The sequence below is a fragment of the Castor canadensis genome, chromosome 2 (assembly GCF_047511655.1).
Source record: "Castor canadensis chromosome 2, mCasCan1.hap1v2, whole genome shotgun sequence".
NCBI lineage: Eukaryota > Metazoa > Chordata > Mammalia > Rodentia > Castoridae > Castor > Castor canadensis.
The window spans coordinates 123,993,949-124,015,139 of record NC_133387.1 but is presented as its reverse complement, the minus strand read 5'-3'; the positions used below and the strand labels follow the sequence as shown (position 1 = coordinate 124,015,139).

Below are 21,191 nucleotides of genomic sequence, written 5' to 3'. Positions count from 1 at the left end.
GAGAGGAAGGATAGTGATAGATAGTAAACATTATCAAAATAACTGTATACTTTTATGGCACTATCACAATGAAACTCCTTTGTACAACTAATATACATTAATAAAAAGAAAGGAAAGAAGATGATATTATTATAAAATCAATAGTATATGAGAAAATGGAGGAGATGAAACAATTTGGGTGATAATACATATATACATGGAAATGTCACAATGAAACACCTTGTGTAGCCATCTTAAACAAACAAAAATGTCATTTATTTACAAAAATGGAGAACAGGAGGGCAGAACAGGTCTGTCTGGGGGTTTGGTGCCAGTGGGAGGGGAGCGTATATGGGGAGAGGGTGTGGGAGGGTGAATATGGGGCAGATACTGTGTGCACATGTATGTAAATGGAAAAATGATACCTGTTGAAACTCTTCCCAGAATGGGGAGGGGTAAAGGAGAATGATGGGCTGGGTGAATTCAAGTATGATGCATTGGAAGAACTTTTGTATATGCCACAATATACTCACAGTAAAAAATTATTAAGAAAATAATAATATAAACCAAGATAAAAATAAACCTAAAGCAGAAGGATATATATAATAAATATTGGAGCAGAAATCAATGAAGTTGCAAAGGAACTATCAATGGAGAAACAAAAAAAAGGTGGTTTTATTAAAAATATTAGGAAATCAATAGAAAAGAAGAAGAAACAATGAGCCAAAATGACCCAAGAAGGAGAGAAAGGAAACACAAATTATCAGTGTGTGAAATAAAGGAATCCTTCTTACCGAACCCTTGGGGTATTAAAAGACTAATGAAAAAAATTAAAATCTTTATACTCTGCCAATCTCTTAGAGTAAATGGACCAAATATTTGAAAGACATTTAATATCAAAAATCATATATGAGAGAAATAGACAAAATGAAAGGATCTACATTTCATAAAGAATCACATTAACAATTACATTTTCTAAAATATTAATAAAACTTTAGCTTTACTGGTAAATTAAACAAACTGTTATGGAAGAAATAATACCAAAACCTGCAAAATGTAGAAACTGTGAGTGAACACTTTTTAGTTCATTTCATGAAGCCAGTATACTAACTCATGTACAGATATTACAAGAAATGATAAAAACCCAGAACATTTCTTATGAACACACATTCAAAAATGAGAAATTACAAAATCCAACCCAATAATGTATTAAAAATTGAAACCATACCCAACTTACATATTTATTTCAGTCATGCAAGGTTTGCTTAGTATTTTAAAATCAATTAATACAATGAGTCACATCAACAATCTACAGAAGAAAAATCATGATTACATCAGCTGATGCATCAAGAGATTTTGTGCATTTTGTTTGTGCCAAATTCCATCACCCATTTATAATAAAATTTTCAGAAAACTAGTAATTGAGGGAGATTTCCTCAATTTAATAAAGAGTATGTGAGAAATAATAGCTAGCATCACACTGACTATTGAGGATCTATAATTCATTTTTAACTTGTGTCCTATGACCTTGTTAAAATTGCTTTTTAATTCCAGGAGAAACCCATTTGATAAAATAAATGCCCATAAGTCCACACTGTCATAAGTGATTAAATAGTAAGTGAGAAGAGTCAACTCTCCTGTGAAGAAGAATTACAAATACATTATGTGGATACTATACCCCAAAGGAGGATGAGAAAAACAAACCACTGATTAAGTATGGGCTGAGCATGGTGACTTCTTCCCAAAGAGTGTAGAATAGGAGGAAGGAAAAGTAACTTTGCAATAACAAAACCTGACAACACCTACTCCAGCCAGATGGTCAAAGTCAATGTCAACATTCATAAATGTGTTGTTAGAAGATTTCCTTTCTATGGTATGGTCTTCTTCCCTCATACTCATAATCCTAGTCTATTTATGAGAAAAACATCAAATAAAGTCAGATAGAAGAGGATCTCTTAACATATTTGACCTGTATTCCTTTAAGCTCTCAAGGTCATCAAGCACAAGGAAACCCTGAGAAACTGTAATGAAGTAGAGCAACCTAAAGAGACATGACAGTAAAAGGACATTAAGTAAAATTATAGGAATCTAATGTGATCGGGTGTGCATGTGTTATTCTTTCTTTGAGCTGCTCACTTTTGCTGTAAATGTAAAACATTTAAAATAGCCTATTAATAAAAAAAAGTATAGTACATATAACCAATTTCAATGATCTTAAATTACTATATATTATATATAAGTATTTGAAAATTAAATAATATGTATTTCTATAAATTGTGCAAAATATTTAAAATATGTTCCTGCAGGATGGTTGGTAAGAGTACAATTTTACTTTTAACATTACACTTTTATTTTTTTTTCTTCTGGGGGTTCAGTACTGAGGTTTAAACTCAGGGCCCAGTGTTTGCTAGACAGGTGTGCTACCAAAAGGATGGAAACTTGAAATTGAATGTGGTTGATGTGCTCACTGCAGAGGAGGGAATAAAGTAATCTTAAACTGGCAGAGGCCACAATGGGAAGGGAACTAAGAAGTAGTGAAGTGGTCTGGTAGAGATGAACCAATGTGGGTTGCAATACACAAGTGCATGGAAGCAACACTAGGAATCTTTCTGTATAACTATCTTTATCTCAAACTAGGAAAAATGCTATGTTTTTGTTATTATCCCTTATGTTTTCTCTTCAACAAAATCAGAACAACAGGGCTGGGGAGGTGGCCCAATAATGTATACACATGTGAGTAAATGTAAAACTCATAAAAAATTACACTGTATATTTTAAAAATTATTTTATTATGAATAATTTAACTCTGAATAAAAAGAAACAAAGAACAAAGCTGGTGGCTCAAGCCTGTAATTCTAGTTACTCAGGAAGCAGAGATCAGGAGGATCACGGTTTGAAGCCAGCCCAAGGAAATAGTTCAGGAGACCCTATCTCAAAAAACCCATTACAAAAAAGGCATGGTGGAGTGGTTAAAGTGGTAGAGCACCTGCTTTGAAATTTGAGGCCCTGAGTGCAAACCCCTGCTCTGTAAAAAAAAATAAACTTGGGGAAATTATACTCCCTATTTCAAACTTGCTACACACCTCCATTAATATAAACAATGTGGTATTGGTATCAGGATACATAGATAAGTAGAATAAAACAAACTTCCTTTTCCCCTTACCACTCTGACTGGTTTCTACCTCTCCTTTTTACGTTCATGTCATATGTACATATACTTGGTTATAGATACTGAACATGAGAAAAAAGTGACAATATTCTTTCTGAGTTTAGCTTATTTTGTTTCACATGATGATCTGCAGTTCAATCCATTTTCTTGCAAACAACGTAGTTTCATTCTTGTGGCTGAATAATACTCCATGTGTGTATATGCCACAATTTCTTTATCCAGTAATTGGTTATTGTGAGCAGTGCTGCAGTAAACATGGGTGTGCAGGTATCTTTACTGTATGCTGACTTGGATTCTTCAGATATACCAGAGAGTGTGACAGTTCTATTTACAGTTTTGGTTTGTTTTTTATTTTGTTTTCAATTTAGAATTAACATTCAGGCAATGAAGCAAAACTTGGCTGGTATTGAAGCAATGATGAAGAAAGGGACCTCACATGTCATCATGCTCAGCAGTGGATCCCATGCAGGAAGGAACTGCACTTTAAAATGTAGACTGTGGGGGGATTCCAAGATGGTAGCTAGAGGGAGGAAGCAGAAAGCAAGCCTCCTATAGTGAAATCTTGGAGAGACGCTGGAGACACACTTTGCAGGCACAATCACTGAGAAGAGGCATAACTTGGAGCCCTCCACACCTCCAGACGGCACAGAGAATCTCCACTTTACATTAAACAGAGAAACCAGGAAGGCCCCCAGGCCACCAGTCACCGGCGCCCAGATGGCTTGGGAAGATGCAGACCAGGTGAGCTTTGCAGTACCATGGTACTCCCACAGACAAGCCTGGGCCAGAGAAGCATAGCCCCCTGGACAGACTGACCTCCACCCAGGGAAAAAAGAGAAATTGACTAATAAGCAATAAGAACAATAAAGACACGTGGGAAAGAGGGTGGGGTGCCCTGAGCACTGAAGATTGGGGGAAGGGAATCCTTCCCGGGACTGTAAATAAACAAGCCGGGCAGGCAGGAGAGGCTGTGGTGGGAGGGGGGGTACATGCCCAGCAACCAGGAGCAGGAAAGCTTGTGAGAGTGACAGAGGGAGGAAAACTCCAGAGGAGAGGAGGGAAGACCCACTTCCCACGTGAACTGTAAACAAACATGGTGGCTGGCAGGAGCAGCAGCACCTCCCAGTAATCAGGAGCAGGAAAGCTTGTGAAAGTGGCGGTGGGAGGAAAACTCCACAGGAGAGGGGTGAAGACCCACCTCCCACATGAACTGTAAATAAACACGCAGGCCTGACAACTCAGGTGCAGTGTCACCTTTCCCAGTGTGCTTGGAAAGGGGAAAGCTTGTAGCAGAGGCTCCCACACAGGAGAACTCTGAGCAAACAAAGCCTGCAGGGCCAGGTGAGTGCTAAGCTCACCCCAGAGATCTACATAAATAATACCTCCAGCAACAGCAGGCTGACAGCAGTGGGCGGGCAAGCCACAGCTGCCAATTCCATTCTCAGAACTGTCTCCAGACTCTTTTTATTCTTTTTCTCCCTACCTTTGATGAGAAAACAACCGAATTACACCTACATGCTGAAAAACTTACTGAAACTGTATTGCATTTGAACTTGGGACACTTGGTGGGTTTGTGTGTGTGTGTGTGTGTGTGTGTGTGTGTGTGTGTGTGTGTAGTTTTGTTCTACTTTATGCGTCCCCTTTGATAAGACAACTACAGAACAACATCTGAGGCACCATCTCCAGGATTGGAGACTGAGATGGACACCTAAATTATTAAGACTGAAATTTCATTGCATTTGAACTTGGAGGGTTTTTGGTTTTTTGTTTTTTTGTGTTTTTTTTTAATTTTCTATTTTTAATTTTATTTTAATTCATTTTTATATATACATATTTCTTTCATCTACTTATTTTTTATTTTTATTCTTATCTTTATTTTTTTGATTTTTGATTTTCAATCCTCTCTCTGTCTCTCTAATGTCTGTTCAGCTTACTGTCAATTACTACACTAACGCTCCCTGTTTATACCTTTAAAACTTTCTTGTCTGATACCTTGTTCTCTTTTCTCCTTCTTATCTGTGTGTTTGTTTTTTCCTTTTCTTTAACTTCTTGCTTTCCATCTCAGCTCACCCTTCCATTCTAAGCATTATCATTGTTATTATTACAAGCTAGAAAATACTTAATTACACACAGTACAGGGACAGTAACAACACCAAAGACAATGATGGGAAGACAGAAAAAACAGAGAAACCAGTTTCCCCACAGCAAAAAATTAGTACAGGAACCAGAGGGGAATGAAGAAAACAGATACTCAGATCCAGACTCCAACAAAATAAAGATAAACTATGCCAAAGGACCCAATGAAGCCCACAAGAATAATTTAAAAGAAGACATACTACAGGTACTCAATGAGAATTTTATAGAGATGATACTGGATAGGGTCAACCAAAATGTACAGGAGACACTCAAGAAATTCCAAGACAACTAAAACAGAGAATTTGAAAAAGCAAAAGAAGAAATAAAGGAAACCATAGAGGCACTGTATAAACACCAAAGTGAAACAGAACATGATGAATAAACGGATAAATGAACTCAGGACAAAAATAGACAACATTAAAGAGGAAACCACCCAGGATATGGAAAACATCAGAAAAAAGAACGAAACAGAACTGCAAAACAAAACGGAAGGCCAATCCAGCAGAATAGAACAAACAGAAGACAGAATCTCAGAACTTGAACATGAAATGGCAATTAAAGGAAAAACCGAAGAACTATTAATTAAACAACACAAGACCTGTGAAAAGAAAATGCAAGAACTCACCAAATCCATCAAAAGACCAAACTTGAGAATAATGGGCATCGAAGAAGGAGAAGAGGTGCAAGCAAAGGGAATGCATAATATTTTCAACAAAATAATAACAGAAAATTTCCCAAATCTAGAGAAAAATATTTCCATACAGATGCAAGAGGCCTCCAGGACACCAAACAGACCAGATCAAAATAGAACTACCCCACGACATATCATCATTAAAACAACAAGTTCAGAAACTAAGGAAAGAATATTGAAGGCTGTAAGAGAGAAAAAACAAGTAACATACAAAGGTAAACCCATCAAAATCACAGCAGACTTCTCAACAGAAACATTAAAAGCAAGAAGAGTGTGGGGTGAGATCTACTGGGCACTGAATGAAAATAACTTCAACCCCAGGATACTCTACCCAGCAAAACTATCATTCAAAATAGATGGAGCAATAAAAGTCTTCCATGAAAAGCAGAAACTAAAACAATATGTGACCACAAAGCCACAACTACAAAAGATTCTGCAAGGGATTCTGCACACAGAAAGTGAAACCCAACTTAACCATGAAAAAACAGGCAGCACCAAACCACAAGAAAAGAAAAAGCAAGACAGTAGAGTAACCTTTACATAGGTACACACAATCAAACCTTAAAACAACTAAGACAACTAAATGACAGGAATTACCACATACCTATCAGTACTAACACTTAATGTTAACAGAGTTAATTCACCCATCAAAAGGCACTGCTTGACGACATGGAAAAAAAAGGAAGATCCAACAATTTGTTGCTTACAGGAGACCCATCTCACCAACAGAAATAAGCATAGGCTTAGGATGTAAGACTGGAAGAAGATTTACCAAGCCAATGGCCCATGAAAACAGGCAGGAGTAGCAATACATATCTCTGACAAAGTATACTTCAAACCTACATTGATCAAACGAGATAAAGAAGGACATTCCATACTAATAAAAGGGGAAATAGACCAAAAGGAAATAATAATCCTCAACCTGTATGCACCCAATGTCAACGCATGCAATTTTATCAAACATACCCTGAAAGACCTAAAAGCATATATAAACGCCAACACAGTGGTTGTGGGAGCCTTTAACACCCTATTATCATCAATAGATAGGTCATCCAACAAAAAATCAATAAAGAAATCCAAGATCTAAAATACGCAATAGATCAAATGGACCTGGTTGATGTCTACAGAACACTCCATCCAACCTCTACACAATATACATTCTTCTCAGCAGCCCATGGAACCTTCTCCAAAGTAGATCATGTCCTAGGGCACAAAGCAAGTCTCAGCAAATATAAGAAATAGAAATTATACTGTGCATACTATCTGATCACAATGCAGTAAAAGTAGAACTCAAAAACAAAAGTAAAGGCAAAAAACATGCAAACAGCTGGAAACTAAATAACTCATTACTTAATGAAGAATGGATCATCGATGAAATAAAAGAAGAAATTAAAAAGTTCCTGGAAGTCAATGAAAATGAAAATCCAACCTACCGAAACATATGGGATACAGCTAAGGCAGTCCTGAGAGGAAAGTTTATAGCCATGAGTGCATATATTAAAAAGACTGAAAGATCCCAAATCAATGACCTAATGATACATCTCAAACTCCTAGAAAAACAAGAACAAGCAAATCCCAAAACAAACAGAAGGAGAGAAATAAGAGCTGAAATCAACAAAACAGAAACCAAAAATCCATACAAAGAATTAATGAAACAAAAAGTTGGTTCTTTGAAAAAATAAACAAGATCGATAGACCCCTGGCAAACCTGACTAAAATGAGGAGAGAAAAAACCCAAATTAGTTGAATCAGGAATGCAAAAGGGGAGATAACAACAAACACCATGGATGTCCAGGAAATCATCAGAGACTACTTTCAGATCCTATATTCAAATAAATTTGAAAGTCTTAAAGAAATGGACAGACTTCTAGATACATATGATCATCCAAAACTGAACCAAGAGGAAATTAATCAACTGAATAGACCTATAACACAAAATGAAATTGAAGCAGCAATCAAGAGTCTCCCCAAAAAGAAAAGTCCAGGACCTGATGGATTCTCTGCTGAATTTTATCAGACCTTTAAAGAAGAACTGATACCAACCCTCCTTAAACTGTTCCATGAAATAGAAAGGGAAGGAAAACTGCCGAACACATTTTATGAAGCCAGTATTACACTTATCCCAAAACCAGGAAAGACACCTCCAAAAAGGAGAACTCTAGGCCAATCTCCTTAATGAACATTGATGCAAAAATCCTCAACAAAATAATGGCAAACCGAATTCAACAACACATCAAAAAGATTATTCACCATGACCAAGTAGGCTTCATCCCAGGGATGCAGGAGTGGTTCAACATCCAAAAATCAATGTAATAAACCACATTAACAGAAGCAAAGACAAAAACCACTTGATCATCTCAATAGATGCAGAAAAAGCCTTTGATAAGATCCAGCACCATTTCATGATAAAAGCTCTAAGAAAACTAGGAATAGAAGGAAAGTACCTCAACATTGTAAAAGCTAGATATGACAAACCTACAGCCAGCATTACACTTAACGGAGAAAAACTGAAACCATTCCCTCTAAAATCAGGAATCAGACAAGGATGCCCACTATCTCCACTCCTATTTAACATAGTACTGGAATTCGTAGCCAGAGCAATTAGGCAAGAAGAAGGAATAAAAGGAATACAAATAGGTAAAGAAACTGTCAAAATATCCCCATTTGCAGATGACATGATCCTATACCTTAAAAACCCAAAAAACTCTACTCAGAAGCTTCTAGACATCATCAGTAGCTATAGCAAGGTAGCAGGATATAAAATCAACATAGAAAAACCATTAGCATTTCTATACACTAACAATGAGCAAACTGAAAAAGAATGTATGAAAACAATTCCATTTACAATAGCCTCAAAAAAAGCAAATACCTAGGTGTAAACCTAACAAAAGATGTGAAAGACCTCTACAAGGAAAACTATACACTTCTGAAGAAAGAGATTGAGGAAGACTATAGAAAGTGGAGAGATCTCCCATGCTCATGGATTGGTAGAATCAACATAGTAAAAATGTCGATACTCCCCAAAGTAATCTACATGTTTAATGCAATTCCCATCAAAATTCCAATGACATTCATTAAAGAGATCAAAAAATCTGCCTTGAAATTTATATGGAAACACAAGAGGCCAAGAATATCAAGGCAATACTCAGTCAAAAGAACAATGCTGGAGGTATCACAATACCTGACTTCAAACTATATTACAAAGCAATAGCAATAAAAACAGCATGGTACTGGCACAAAAACAGACATGAAGACCAGTGACACAGAATAGAGAACCCAGATATGAAGCCACACAACTGTAACCAACTTGTCTTTGACAAAGGAGCTAAAAATATAAGATGGAGAAATAGCAGCCTCTTCAACAAAAACTGCTGGGAAAACTGGTTAGCAGTCTGCAAAAAACTGAATCTAGATCCATGTATATCACCCTATACCAAGATTAACTCAAAATGGATCAAGGATCTTAATATCAGACCACAAACTCTAAAGTTGATACAGGGAAGAGTAGGAAATACTCTGGAGTTAGTAGGTATAGGTAAGAACTTTCTCATCGAAACCCCAGCAGCACTGCAACTAAGAGATACCATAGATAAATGGGACCTCTTAAAGCTAAAAAGCTTCTGTTCATCAAAAGAAATGGTCTCTAAACTGAAGAGAACACCCACAGAGTGGGAGAAAATATTTGCCAACTATACATCAGACAAAGGACTGATAACCAGAATATATAGGGAACTTAAAAAACTAAATTCTCCCTAAACTAATGAACCAATAAAGAAATGGGCAAGTGAACTAAACAGAACTTTCTCAAAAGAAGAAATTCAAATGGCCAAAAAACACATGAAAAAATTCTCACCATCTCTAGCAATAAAGGAAATGCAAATTAAAACCACACTAAGGTTCCACGTCACCCCTGTTAGAATAGCCATCATTAGCAACACTACCAACAACAGGTGATGGCGAGGATGTGGGGAAAAAGGAACCCTCTTACACTGTTGGTAGGAATGTAAACTAGTACAACCACTCTGGAAAAAAATTTGGAGGCTACTTAAAAAGCTAGACATTGATCTACCATTTGATCCAGCAATACCACTCTTGGGGATATACCCAAAAGACTGTGACACAGGTTACTCCAGAAGCACCTGCACACCCATGTTTATTGCGGCACTATTCACAATACCCAAATTATGGAAACAGCCACGAAACCCCACCACTGACTAATGGATTAAGAAAATGTGGTATCTATACACTGTGGAATTTTATGCAGCCATGAAGAAGAACAAAATGTTATCATTCACTGGTAAATGGATGGAGTTGGAGAACATCATTCTGAGTGAGGTTAGCCTGGCCCAAAAGACCAAAAATCGTATGTTCTCCCTCATATGTGGACATTAGATCAAGGGCAAACACAACAATGGGATTGGACTTTGAGCACATGATAAAAGTGAGAGCACGCAAGGGAGGGGTGAGGATAGGTAAGACACCTAAAAAATTAGCTAGCATTTGTTGTCCTTAACGCAGAGAAACTAAAGCAGATACCTTAAAAGCAACTGAGGCCAATAGGAAAAGAGGACCAGGGACTAGAGAAAAGGTGAGATCAAAAATAATTAACCTAGAAGGTAACATACATGCACAGGTAATTAATGTGAGTCAACTCCCTGTATAGCTATCCTTATCTCAACCAGCAAAAACCCTTGTTCCTTCCTGTTATTGTTTATACTCTTTCTTCAACAAAATTAGAGATAAGGGCAAACTAGTTTCTGCTGGGTATTGAGGGGGTATGGGGGAGATGAAGGGGGCAGAGTGGGTGGTAAGGGAGGGGGTGGGGGCACGGGGGAGAAATGACCCAAGCCTTGTATGCACATATGAATAATAAAATTAAAAAAATGGACACAACCCAAATGTCCATCAAATGGTGGATGGACAAATAAAGGGTAGCATATCCACACACACACAAAAAATGTAGACTGTGCATTTAGACTACCAGGACTGGGAAACTGAGTAGCAAGCCATGCTGTGCCTTTTGGAAGCTTAGTTGACACCGAATTCTTACATTGACTATGGACTTTGCTTTCACATAACTTTCACACTGTATTGCCCATTTTATAATATGAAATTGTGCATAATAATATATCTCCCATGCTGTTCTGTATTTTCATGTTTGAAAGTTAGTAACACTCTTGTTAAGGTTGATTCATCCATACACGTTTAAACACATTGAATCTTAAATCACTTTAGATTTGCAAACTTCATTTTGGATTTTTATTACTAGAAAATCTGGACTATCAATTCATTCTTTAATGCCCCTTCAGCAACAGTTCACAATATCAGTCATTTTTTCACAAGTTCCAAGATGGATGCATATATATTATAGAAGTTTCTCAGCATGTGGGCTCATGCATCACATTGTTCACATTCACATTAATCAGCTGAAAGCCAAGTTGCAAAAAAATTAAAGGCATTCTAGACTGTCTCATAATTTGTTAACATTAATAATGAATTCTCAGAGTGGGTCTGGGAGATTCTACTGAGGTGATTGCCAAAATCTTCAGGAAGTACACTGTTGGCTGTCTTGTCTACATAAGGCTTACAGTAGGAATTTTGGGTGACACTTGGTTTTCTTCTGTCAAAGTGTTGAAAAATTTTGTAATATTTACAGACAGGTGAGAGCACTTCATGATTAAATTCAAAGCTGTCATTATTTTGAAAGCTGGATGAATTTTGTCCTTCTGAAACTTATATTTTCCAGTCCTGATGCCCAGAAACTTTTAGAGTAATGACGTTAGGTGGTTAGATCTTTTAACTGATCTTTAGGTTGAAATGATACCCGAAAGGGATGCTCTAATTTGATATTAAGAAAGATAAGTGGTTCAGAGATGCACATGTACATGGGTAAGATCACACAGGGGCCCAGCAAGACTGCAGATACCGCAGGTCAAGGAAAGAGAATTACAAAGAAACTCAACATGCTAATATCTTGTCCTTGGATTCTAACCTCTAGATCTGTGAGAAAATAAGTCTCTGTTGTTGAAATCACCCAGTCTAGGTTATTGGGTAACATCAGACCAAGTCAATTAGCACAGTAATTTAGTCCATTTTGTGCTAGAACAGTAATTTAGTCCATTTTGTGCTCACATAATACCCAAGACTGGTGATTTTTAAAGAAAATACATTTGTTTTCACAATTCTTGAGACTGGAAAGTACAAGAACAGGTGCCAGGTTCTGAAGTCCAGTAGGTCCGTCTTGGTTTTCCTCACTTGGTGGAAGAACAGATGAGAAAGTTAGCAAAGCTGAGGGAAGGTCTGGAGAAGGCTCCTTAATAAATGATTTCATTACATTAATGAGGAAGATTCTTATAAACTAATTACCTGATAAGCTTCTCACCTCCTGTGTATCGCACTGGTAACACCTCAGTTTTGGAAAGAGTACTTTCAAACCATAACAAGGGAGTCAGACTGTAGTGGCAACATGTAGCCTGTTGTTGTCAGTGATATGGAGAATAGACCAGAGTGGTCCTTGTGGTGGTGAAGACAAGATGCTTCTTGTGGAGTATGGTGTTTCAGGCCTACTCAGAAAGGCATTAACTGTGCCTGTGTTAGCAAGGATTTTCCTCTAATAGATTCCCAGTTTCAGGCCTTAAATTTATATCCTTGATTCATTTAGAATTCCTTTGTATACAGAGTTTGTACGGAATGAGAGATATGAATCTAGCTTCAGTCTGCTACATGTGCTCATCCAGTTTTTGCAACACCACTTGCTGAAGAGGTAGTCTTTTCTCCCAAGTGTATGTTTGTTTGTCTTTGTCAGTATTCAGATGGCTGTAGCTGCATGCACTTATTTCCAGAACATTAGTTCTCTTCCATTGGTCTACATGTCTATTTTGTGTCACTGCCATTCAGAATGCTATCTTTTTAACTATAATTCAGTAGTGTAATTTGAAGTCAGATATTGCAATACCTCTAGTATTGCTCTTTATGCTCAAGATTACTTTGGGTATTTGAGATAGTTTGTATTTTTGTATGAATTTTAGGATTGATTTCTGTATTTCTGTGAAGAATATCATTGGAAATTTGATGGGGATTTCATTGAATATGTAGATTGCTTTTAGTATTATAGCCATTTTCACAGTATTAATTCTGCCAGTCTTGTAGTGTCTACTTCAATTTTTTTCTATGTTTTATAGTTTTTATTATAGAGGTCGTTTGCCTCCTTTGTTAGGCTCATTTCTAGGTATTTAGCTAGTATTTAATTTTTTGAGGGTGCTTACAAATGAAATTACTATTTTTCTCAGCCTGTTTATTCATGTTATATATGTTATATATCAATTTATGTCAATTTAGTATCCTGGTAAATAGCTGAAAGTCTTAGTAGGTTGTAAGCAGTTTTTTTTTTTTTTTTTAATCGTGAACTCTTTAGGGTCTTTTAAGCATAAGATCATGTCATCTGAAAACAGGAGTATTTTGACTCCTTCCTTCCTATTAATATTAATTTTATTGTTTTACATTGCCTTATTGTTCTGGCAGAGGGAGTTGGTACCCTGTGTCGTTCCTGACTTTTGGGGAAACGGTTGTAGTTTTTTCCCATTTAACACAATGTTGGCTATAACTCTGTTGTATATATCTTTGTTATGTTAAGGTACATTATTTCTATTCTTAGGGTTTTTTTGATGGGACTGGTGTTTGAACTCAGGGCTTCACACTTGCAAAGCAGGTGCTTGAGGAATGCTTCCATTCCATTTTGCTCTGATTACTGTGGAGATGGAGACTGGTGAACTCTTTGCCTGGGTTGGCCTGAAACCATGAGCCTCCTGATCTCAGCCTCCCAAGTAGCTAGAATTGTAGACCTGAGCCACTGACACCTTAGTTTGCGCAGGGGTTTTATCAATAAAGGGATGTTGATTTTTGTGAAAGACTTTTCACTGCAACTATTGAGGTAATCATGTAATTTTGTCCATCACTATGTTTATATGCTGTGTAATTATTGATTTGTGCCTGTTGAACCATCTTATACTCAAAGGATTGAATGAGACTTGATCATGGTATATGATGTTTTAAATGTGTGGTTGAATGTTTTGCAGGCATTTATTGATATTTTTTACAACTGTATTCATCAAGGAAATTGTTCTGTACCTTTCTTTTCTTGGTGACCTTATCTAGTCTTGGAATACACATCATGGTGATTTCATAGACTGAGTTTGGTAGAATTCAACAGTGAATCCATGTCATCCTGATCATTTCTTTGTTGAGAGACTCTTAATTACAGCTTCAATTCAATTGCTTTTCATAGATGTGTATATTTTTCTTAGATCCTCTTAGTTCAATTTTGATAGGTCATATGCATCCATATTTATCCATTTGTTCTAGATTTTCCAGTTCTTAGAATATAAGTTGTTGCAATAACACCTGAAGATCCTTTGAATTTTATTAGTATTTGTTGTGATGTACCATTTCTCTAATTTTATTAATTTTGGTCCTTTACTTCTTTCATTTGGTAGTTAGTCTAAGGCTTTGTCAATTTTTTAATCTTTCAATAGAACCCAATTTTTGTTTTATTGATTGTTTGCAGTGTTCTTTTAGTCTTCCCTTCATTAATCTCTGTCCTAATCTTTGTTATGAAGTGATATTCGTTGTCTCTTCTGAATTAATTTGGCTTGAAGTCTGCTTTGTCAGATATAAGTACAGGTACTCTTACTTGCTTTGGGGCTCTATTTTCTTGGGAAGCTATTTTACATCCTTTCACTCTAAGCTGATGTTTACCTTTGCCAGTAAGGTGCATTTCTTCCAGGCAACAAATAGTTGGATCTTATTTTTAATCCAATCAGTCTATGTCTTTTGATTGGAAAATTGAGGCCATTTGGAGATATTTTTGAAAGTTATTTGGTAATTTGTGACATTTTATTGGTTTTGTAGCATTGATTTATTTACTCTTCAGTTGTCTATCCAGTTGTTTAGTGAGAATTATTCTTTCCTATACTTTTGTGGTTGTGTTTATCTTTCTCTCCTGTTTAAGTATCTTCTGCAGTGTTGTTTTAGTAGCTGTGCATTGCTTTAATTTCTGTTTATCATAAATAGTTTTTATTTCTCAAATTATAAATGATAACTTTATTGGGAACATTAGGTTGGCATTTATTTTCTTTCAGGACTTGTAATACATCACTCCATATCCTTCTTTCTTTTAAAGTTTCTTTTGAGAAATCTACTATTATACTGATGGGTTTGCCTTGATAGGTGTTTTTTCAATTCTGTCTTGCAGTTTTCAGTATTCTTTACTTGTTCTGCACACCTACTTTTTTAACCACAAAATGGCATGGGGGGTGGTTATTTTCTGGTCTTGTCTCTTTGGAGTCCTAAAAGTCTCCTATACTTGGATGTCCATCTCTTCCTCCAGATTTGGGAAGTTTTGTATCATTTTATTGGATATGTTTTCAGGCCGTTAGCTTGCAGATCTTCTCCTTCTTCTATGACATGATTCATAGGTTTGGCCTTTTAGTGATATTCTAGATGTTTTGCATGTTCCATTTCACTTCATTATTTTTTTCATCTATCTTCACCAGCATGATCTAACACATCTATGGTGTCTTCAAGCCATGGTATTCTGTTTCCAATTTGATTCTGTCTACTGGACAGACTTTCAACTGTGTTTTTATTTGACTTATTGAGCTTTTAATTTCCAGAATCTTAATTTGAGTTTTTTAGAATTTCTGTACCTTTATTGACTTTGTCTTTCTTGTACTACATTGTATTCTTTATTATATTCAGCAGTTTATTTGAGTTTTCCTGGAGTTTATTCAGTTGTTTATTTTTTCCTCTTTAATTTTATTGATCATTCTCATATCATATTTAAAGTTCATTGAGATTTCTTCCATCTCACTATCATTAGTGTTTGTTACTGTGTAGTTGTTGAGTTTTGAAAAAGTAATGTTGACTTAGTTATTCATATTTCTTATGTTTCTGCATTGAAATTTTGCATGTCAAGCTAAATTATTGGTGGGAAATATATATCACGTGCAGTTTTTGAGTTGAAATATTCTAAGTGCTCAGGAGGGCAATGTAGTGGCAGGGGTTGAGGTGCTGTTTCTCACCGTTGGATTGGGGAGTACAGTTCATTACCCACGCATTCACCCACATGCTGAGGGCACTGGAGCTGATTCTCAATCCTACTCAGATCAAGGAAAGCTAGCTGGGGGTGTCTTCTAGGATGGTGAGTTTTCTGATTCTGGGCTGCTTTCACCATGGAAACTCCCCTTCTTTGTCTACTAGGAGCTGCTGCTGGCCTCAGGGAACTTTGTAGCCTGTAGGCCAGGCACAATTCCACCTGTGCCAAAAGACCCCAGGTTTTGTCCCCATAAGCAGCTTATCCAAGCACCAGAGTGACCCCCAACTGCATCAGAGATTGTGCATGTATGGACAAACTGAAGACTGATTGCTGCACAGCCTGGTGGAGACCAATGGCACATAGGCACTCTTCCTGCTAGTTTCAATATTTCTAGACTCCATATGGGGAGAGCATACTCAGGAAGTCTAATAATGTATAACTCAGGTGTGGACTCAGGACCCTCAGCCCCATGTGGCAGTAACATACCTGTAAGAGACTTCTGGAAGTGAGTCTCAGTGCTTTCAGGCCCCTTACAGCTGTTAACCTCTCTATTAGGGCAGGACACTGTGAAAATCAGGTAATTCAGAGAGCTTAAGTTCAGGCCCTTGCACTCACCATGTAACAAACACACAGTAGAATGCAATTCCTGGAGGTATGCATTAGTGCTTTCAGGTCCTTCCCAGCAGTTTGCCTCCCTGTTGGGGAGGATGCTGTGGAAGTCACATAATTCAGAAGTCCTGGGCTTGGTGTCTTCTGGGAAGCCATGTGCAAGCACACACCAGGATCCAACTCTTGGAAGTGGGCCTCAGTGCTTTTAGCTCCTGACCAATAGTTCACCTCTCTTTCTCCCTTTCTCTTTCTCTCTCTCACTCACTTATATATAGGCTGTGGAAATTGAATGATTTGGGAGTTCTGGGCATGAGACTTGCATAACTACTCTAACAGCCAACTCACACAGCCATTGTTGGGGCCTGATTGGCTATTTTCCTGGGATTTACTGTGTCTGGTATTCACCTTGGCTCCCACTCTTGAGTCTACAAGCAACCTTCTGCTAGCTCTGCAAAGTTGCAAGCTTCCAGCTAGCTCTGTAGTGTTTCCTGTAATTGTGACCACATTCTGTAGAGGTGTGGGGGACAAACTCTGTAAGTATTCAACCCAGATTGATAATAATTTGAGAAATTATCTCCTCTGAGTCCCTTAGTATAATAAACTCCTTGCTTCCTGGAAAAATGGTCTTGGTGACTTTGTTTCCTTCAGTATTTCCTGCAACACCATGAGGCAGACCTTGGAGGCCCAAATACTTTGCCAGCCAAAAGTTTGGTTCTTTGTTTCACCTGGGACCTTCAGGCATTGGAACTCCTTGTCAGGAATTGGGACTCCTTATCAGGGAAGGTGGGGCTGCCAACTGCCTCATCCTTTGCTTCCAGAGCTCGCTACTGTTTGAATCTCTCTGTGGGACCATGCCAGACTCACACTTTCTTGTGGTGATTTCCCTTCTAAACTCTGTGACAGGATGTCATAAGACTCCCTGAACCTTGATTTTCCTTGTTCTTCAGACTCAAGAGTATGTCAGTTTTAAACAACAGGCTCTCTTTTAAGATCATGTGCCATCTTGCTATAGCTCTGAGATAAGTGTAGTGACAAAATGACTTTCATTTCCAAAGCCAGCCTTCCATACTGGAGAAGCCACTATCTCACCAAATTCTTGCATTGAGTTTAAGGCTTGCAGAGGAATGGGTTTATCAAACAGCCAGAATTGTCAGTCAGTACTTTTCTGTTGTCCTAATACCTCTTTCATAATACTCAAAGCTCTTTCTCTCCTTCTCTCTTATGTTACCTGATTCTTTTTGTTCATGGAATCAACACCATTACTGGTAATGGTGGTACTAAATTCTAACTCAGGCCTGGAATATACTTTCAATGTAGTGAAACAAACAACAGAGTATCTGTCTAAGCAGTATTGGTAGAGGACATTACCATCAGTGCAAAACATTTTCTGAATTTTTCAAGCTCTGAGGTGGGAAAAGTTATGGTCATGTGTAATGGGTTAGCATGATGCATATACATTGTATCCATTCTGCATCCTGGGAGGATTGGAGCATCTTAAATTTATGAGAACTTTAATAATATGCCTTTGCTCAAATTCAGAAGGAAATGTAAGAAGGCTATTCATATGACATTATTTGTGTGGGTGCGCAAAAAAATTCTGAATTAATTTCGTCTATAGCTAAAGTTTTTGCACTGAAACTAGGGTGTCAATTTCAAACCTCAAAGAAGTCAGATGATTTGTGTTATTGGAAGATAATGGCTAGCTACTCAAGCTGAACCCCTATGCAGCCCTCTGATTTGTTGAAGTGTGCCTATGATTGAATGAATGGAAATTTGAGCTAATGGTTTTGCTATACTTGTACAAACTAGAGATTCAGGTCTTTTGGGAGGACAGAATTTTCCATGCGTATGTGTCAGTTAATATTATGTAAAGTAAAATTTTTTAAAAGTCCAACTTTTGCTTCTGTAACAAATTATTAGAACACCCTTTAGCTTTCCATGATTAGTGATTAATTTTAGCATAACTATCAAAAAACCTACTTGACAGTTTTTCCAGGCTTCTTAAAAAGCACACTCAGCATTTTGTTTGAGATAGGCTTGACACGGCAAGGAATTACTGTTGTATACTTTCAAAGTTAAGAAATACTTTAGGGCTGAGCTTAGGAACTCATGCTTATAATTCCAGATTCTCTGGCAATGGATATTGGGAAGACTGTGTCTTAAGGGCAGCCCAGGAAAAAAGTCAGGGAGACCATATCTCAACCAATAAGCTGGGTGTGTTTGTATGTGCCTGTCATCTCAACAACAGAGGGTGCATAAGTAGATGCAAATAGGAGGATTGCAGTCCAGTACAGCCCAGGTAAAAAACATGAGACCCTGTGTGAAAAACAAATAAGGCAAAAAGCATGAATCAAGTGATAGAACACCTGCCTAGAAAGCCCAAGGCTTTGATTTCAAAGTTTTGATTTGCAAACTTTGATTTGAACTAAATTCAAATCCTAGTAACACCTTTCCCCCAACACACACTATGAAAATTTAAAAAGGAAACACTCTAGACTTTTTTCTTTGTTTTTTAAAAGAATTCTGAAGTATAGTGTCCTAGAAGGTCACAGTAGTCTTGCATTCCAGTTAGGTTTACCAAAACAGGCATACCTCCCTTCTAACATTTCCTCATTGGTACTTGGAAATATCAGCTTCTAAGTAAAATATCCACATTCTTCCAGGTGCCAGTGGCTCACACCTGTAATCCTAGATACCTGGGTGACTGAGATCAGGAAGATCATGGTTTGAGACCTAGCTGGGCAAATAGTTTACAAGACCCCCATCTCCAAAATAACCAGAGGAAAATGGACCAGAGACATGGCTCCAGTAGAGCACCTGCTTTGCAAACATGAAGCCCTGAGTTCAAACTACACTCCAACCAAAAACATTATCCACATTCAAAGCTAGTCTTTAGGTTTTCTGAGGGAACCAAACCAAGTAACTTTGAACACCTTCTGTTACTAATATGTAAACATTTGATTTGATGATTCTTGTTATTCAGCAAAGCAAGTTTGCAGTTTACTTGTAAACTTCATGGGGAATAAAGATATGTCACTCTAGTCTTTCTTATGTTTAAATGAAAACAAATTAGCTCATAAAACTAATTATGCATACTACTTTTTTCTTCTAAAATTACATAACATGGTGGGTTCACATTTCCATGCTAGTAAAGGTAATGATTAACGACTCTGTAGTTGGAGTAGACATCAGTTCAGTGATAGCAGATACCATGTTCAGGTGGCCATGTGACAAGGCAGATTCCTAATTGCAGACCCCAACAGACATGGATGTATAATTTTATAGCTCCAAAAAACAGATTTGGTCAGCAAAATCTGTCAAAATGTCCCCGTTTGCTCAACCTTTGAATTGCTACCAATATGTCTTTGTTTCTTAATGTGTAGATGACAGGATTCAAGGCTGGAGTGATTGCAAAGTCAGCAATAAACAGGTATTTGTCAATTGATGATGTAGGGAACGGCCACACATATAGAAATATGCATGGGATGAAAAAAAGAACAACCACAGTGATGTGAGCTGACAAAGTGACAAGAGCCTTGGATAAGTCCCCTGTGGAATGTTTCCAAACAGTGACCAAAATGAAGGCATAAGAAAGGAGAAGCAGGAAGAAGGTGCCCATGCTCATGAAGCCGCTGTTGGCAGCAACAGCAAACTCAAACTTGTCTCCATCTGTGCAAGCAAGATTTATAATCCTGGGGAAGTCACAATAAAAGCTGTCTATTATATTAGGACCACAAAAGGGCAAATTTACAACAAAAGAAAACTGAGACATAGCATGGATGACACCTGTAACCCATCCAATAATTACAAACAAAATGCATCTCTTAGGGCTCATGATGTTCAAGTAGTGAAGAGGCTGACAGATTGCTGTGTACCTGTCAAATGCCATGGCTGTGAGTAGCACCATTTCTACTCCTCCCATGATGTGAATAAAGCAGATCTGTGTCATACAACTTTGGAAAGAAATGACTTTGTGTTCTTTTAAAAGGTCTGAGATCATCTTGGGCATTGTGGTGGAAGAAACCAACACATCATTCAATGACAGGTTGGTCAATAGGAAATACATAGGAGAATGTAAGTGAGAGTCAGTAATTACTAAGAAGACAATGAAGAGATTTCCCAGAACAATGCCTAAATAAAGCAAATAGAATATAAAACTGAGAAAAACTTTAGTTTCCCAAGAACTGGACAGACCCAGCAACACAAACTCAGAAACCACAGTGTCATTTAGCTGATCCATTGATTTGGGCTGCAAAGCTGAGTTCAAACCACCTGAGAATAGAAAATGATGATATGCATAATTAGTGGTACCAAAGATTTTTTTCCCTCTTACAATGGAATCTAGAATTTGTTAATATTGAATCACTAGCAAAGAGAAGTAGTAAAGTGATGAAGAGAATAATCACACCAAAAGGGAATGGAACCATGAATATATTAGAGGTCATAAGATGTTTTCTTTTTCCTTTTTATTACATGACTGAACATTTTGTTGTTTTTTTTGCCCTCACAATCTA

General features: G+C 37.3%; 1 protein-coding gene across 1 annotated transcript; it reads right to left on the bottom strand.

Annotated features, from left to right (window-relative positions):
• Positions 1-19,981: 19,981 nt before the first annotated feature.
• On the bottom strand, positions 19,982-20,917 carry LOC109702436 (olfactory receptor 4F15-like). Its single transcript, XM_074058634.1, has one exon. It carries the CDS (start codon positions 20,915-20,917, stop codon positions 19,982-19,984), a length of 936 nt encoding a protein of 311 aa, XP_073914735.1.
• Positions 20,918-21,191: the final 274 nt, after the last annotated feature.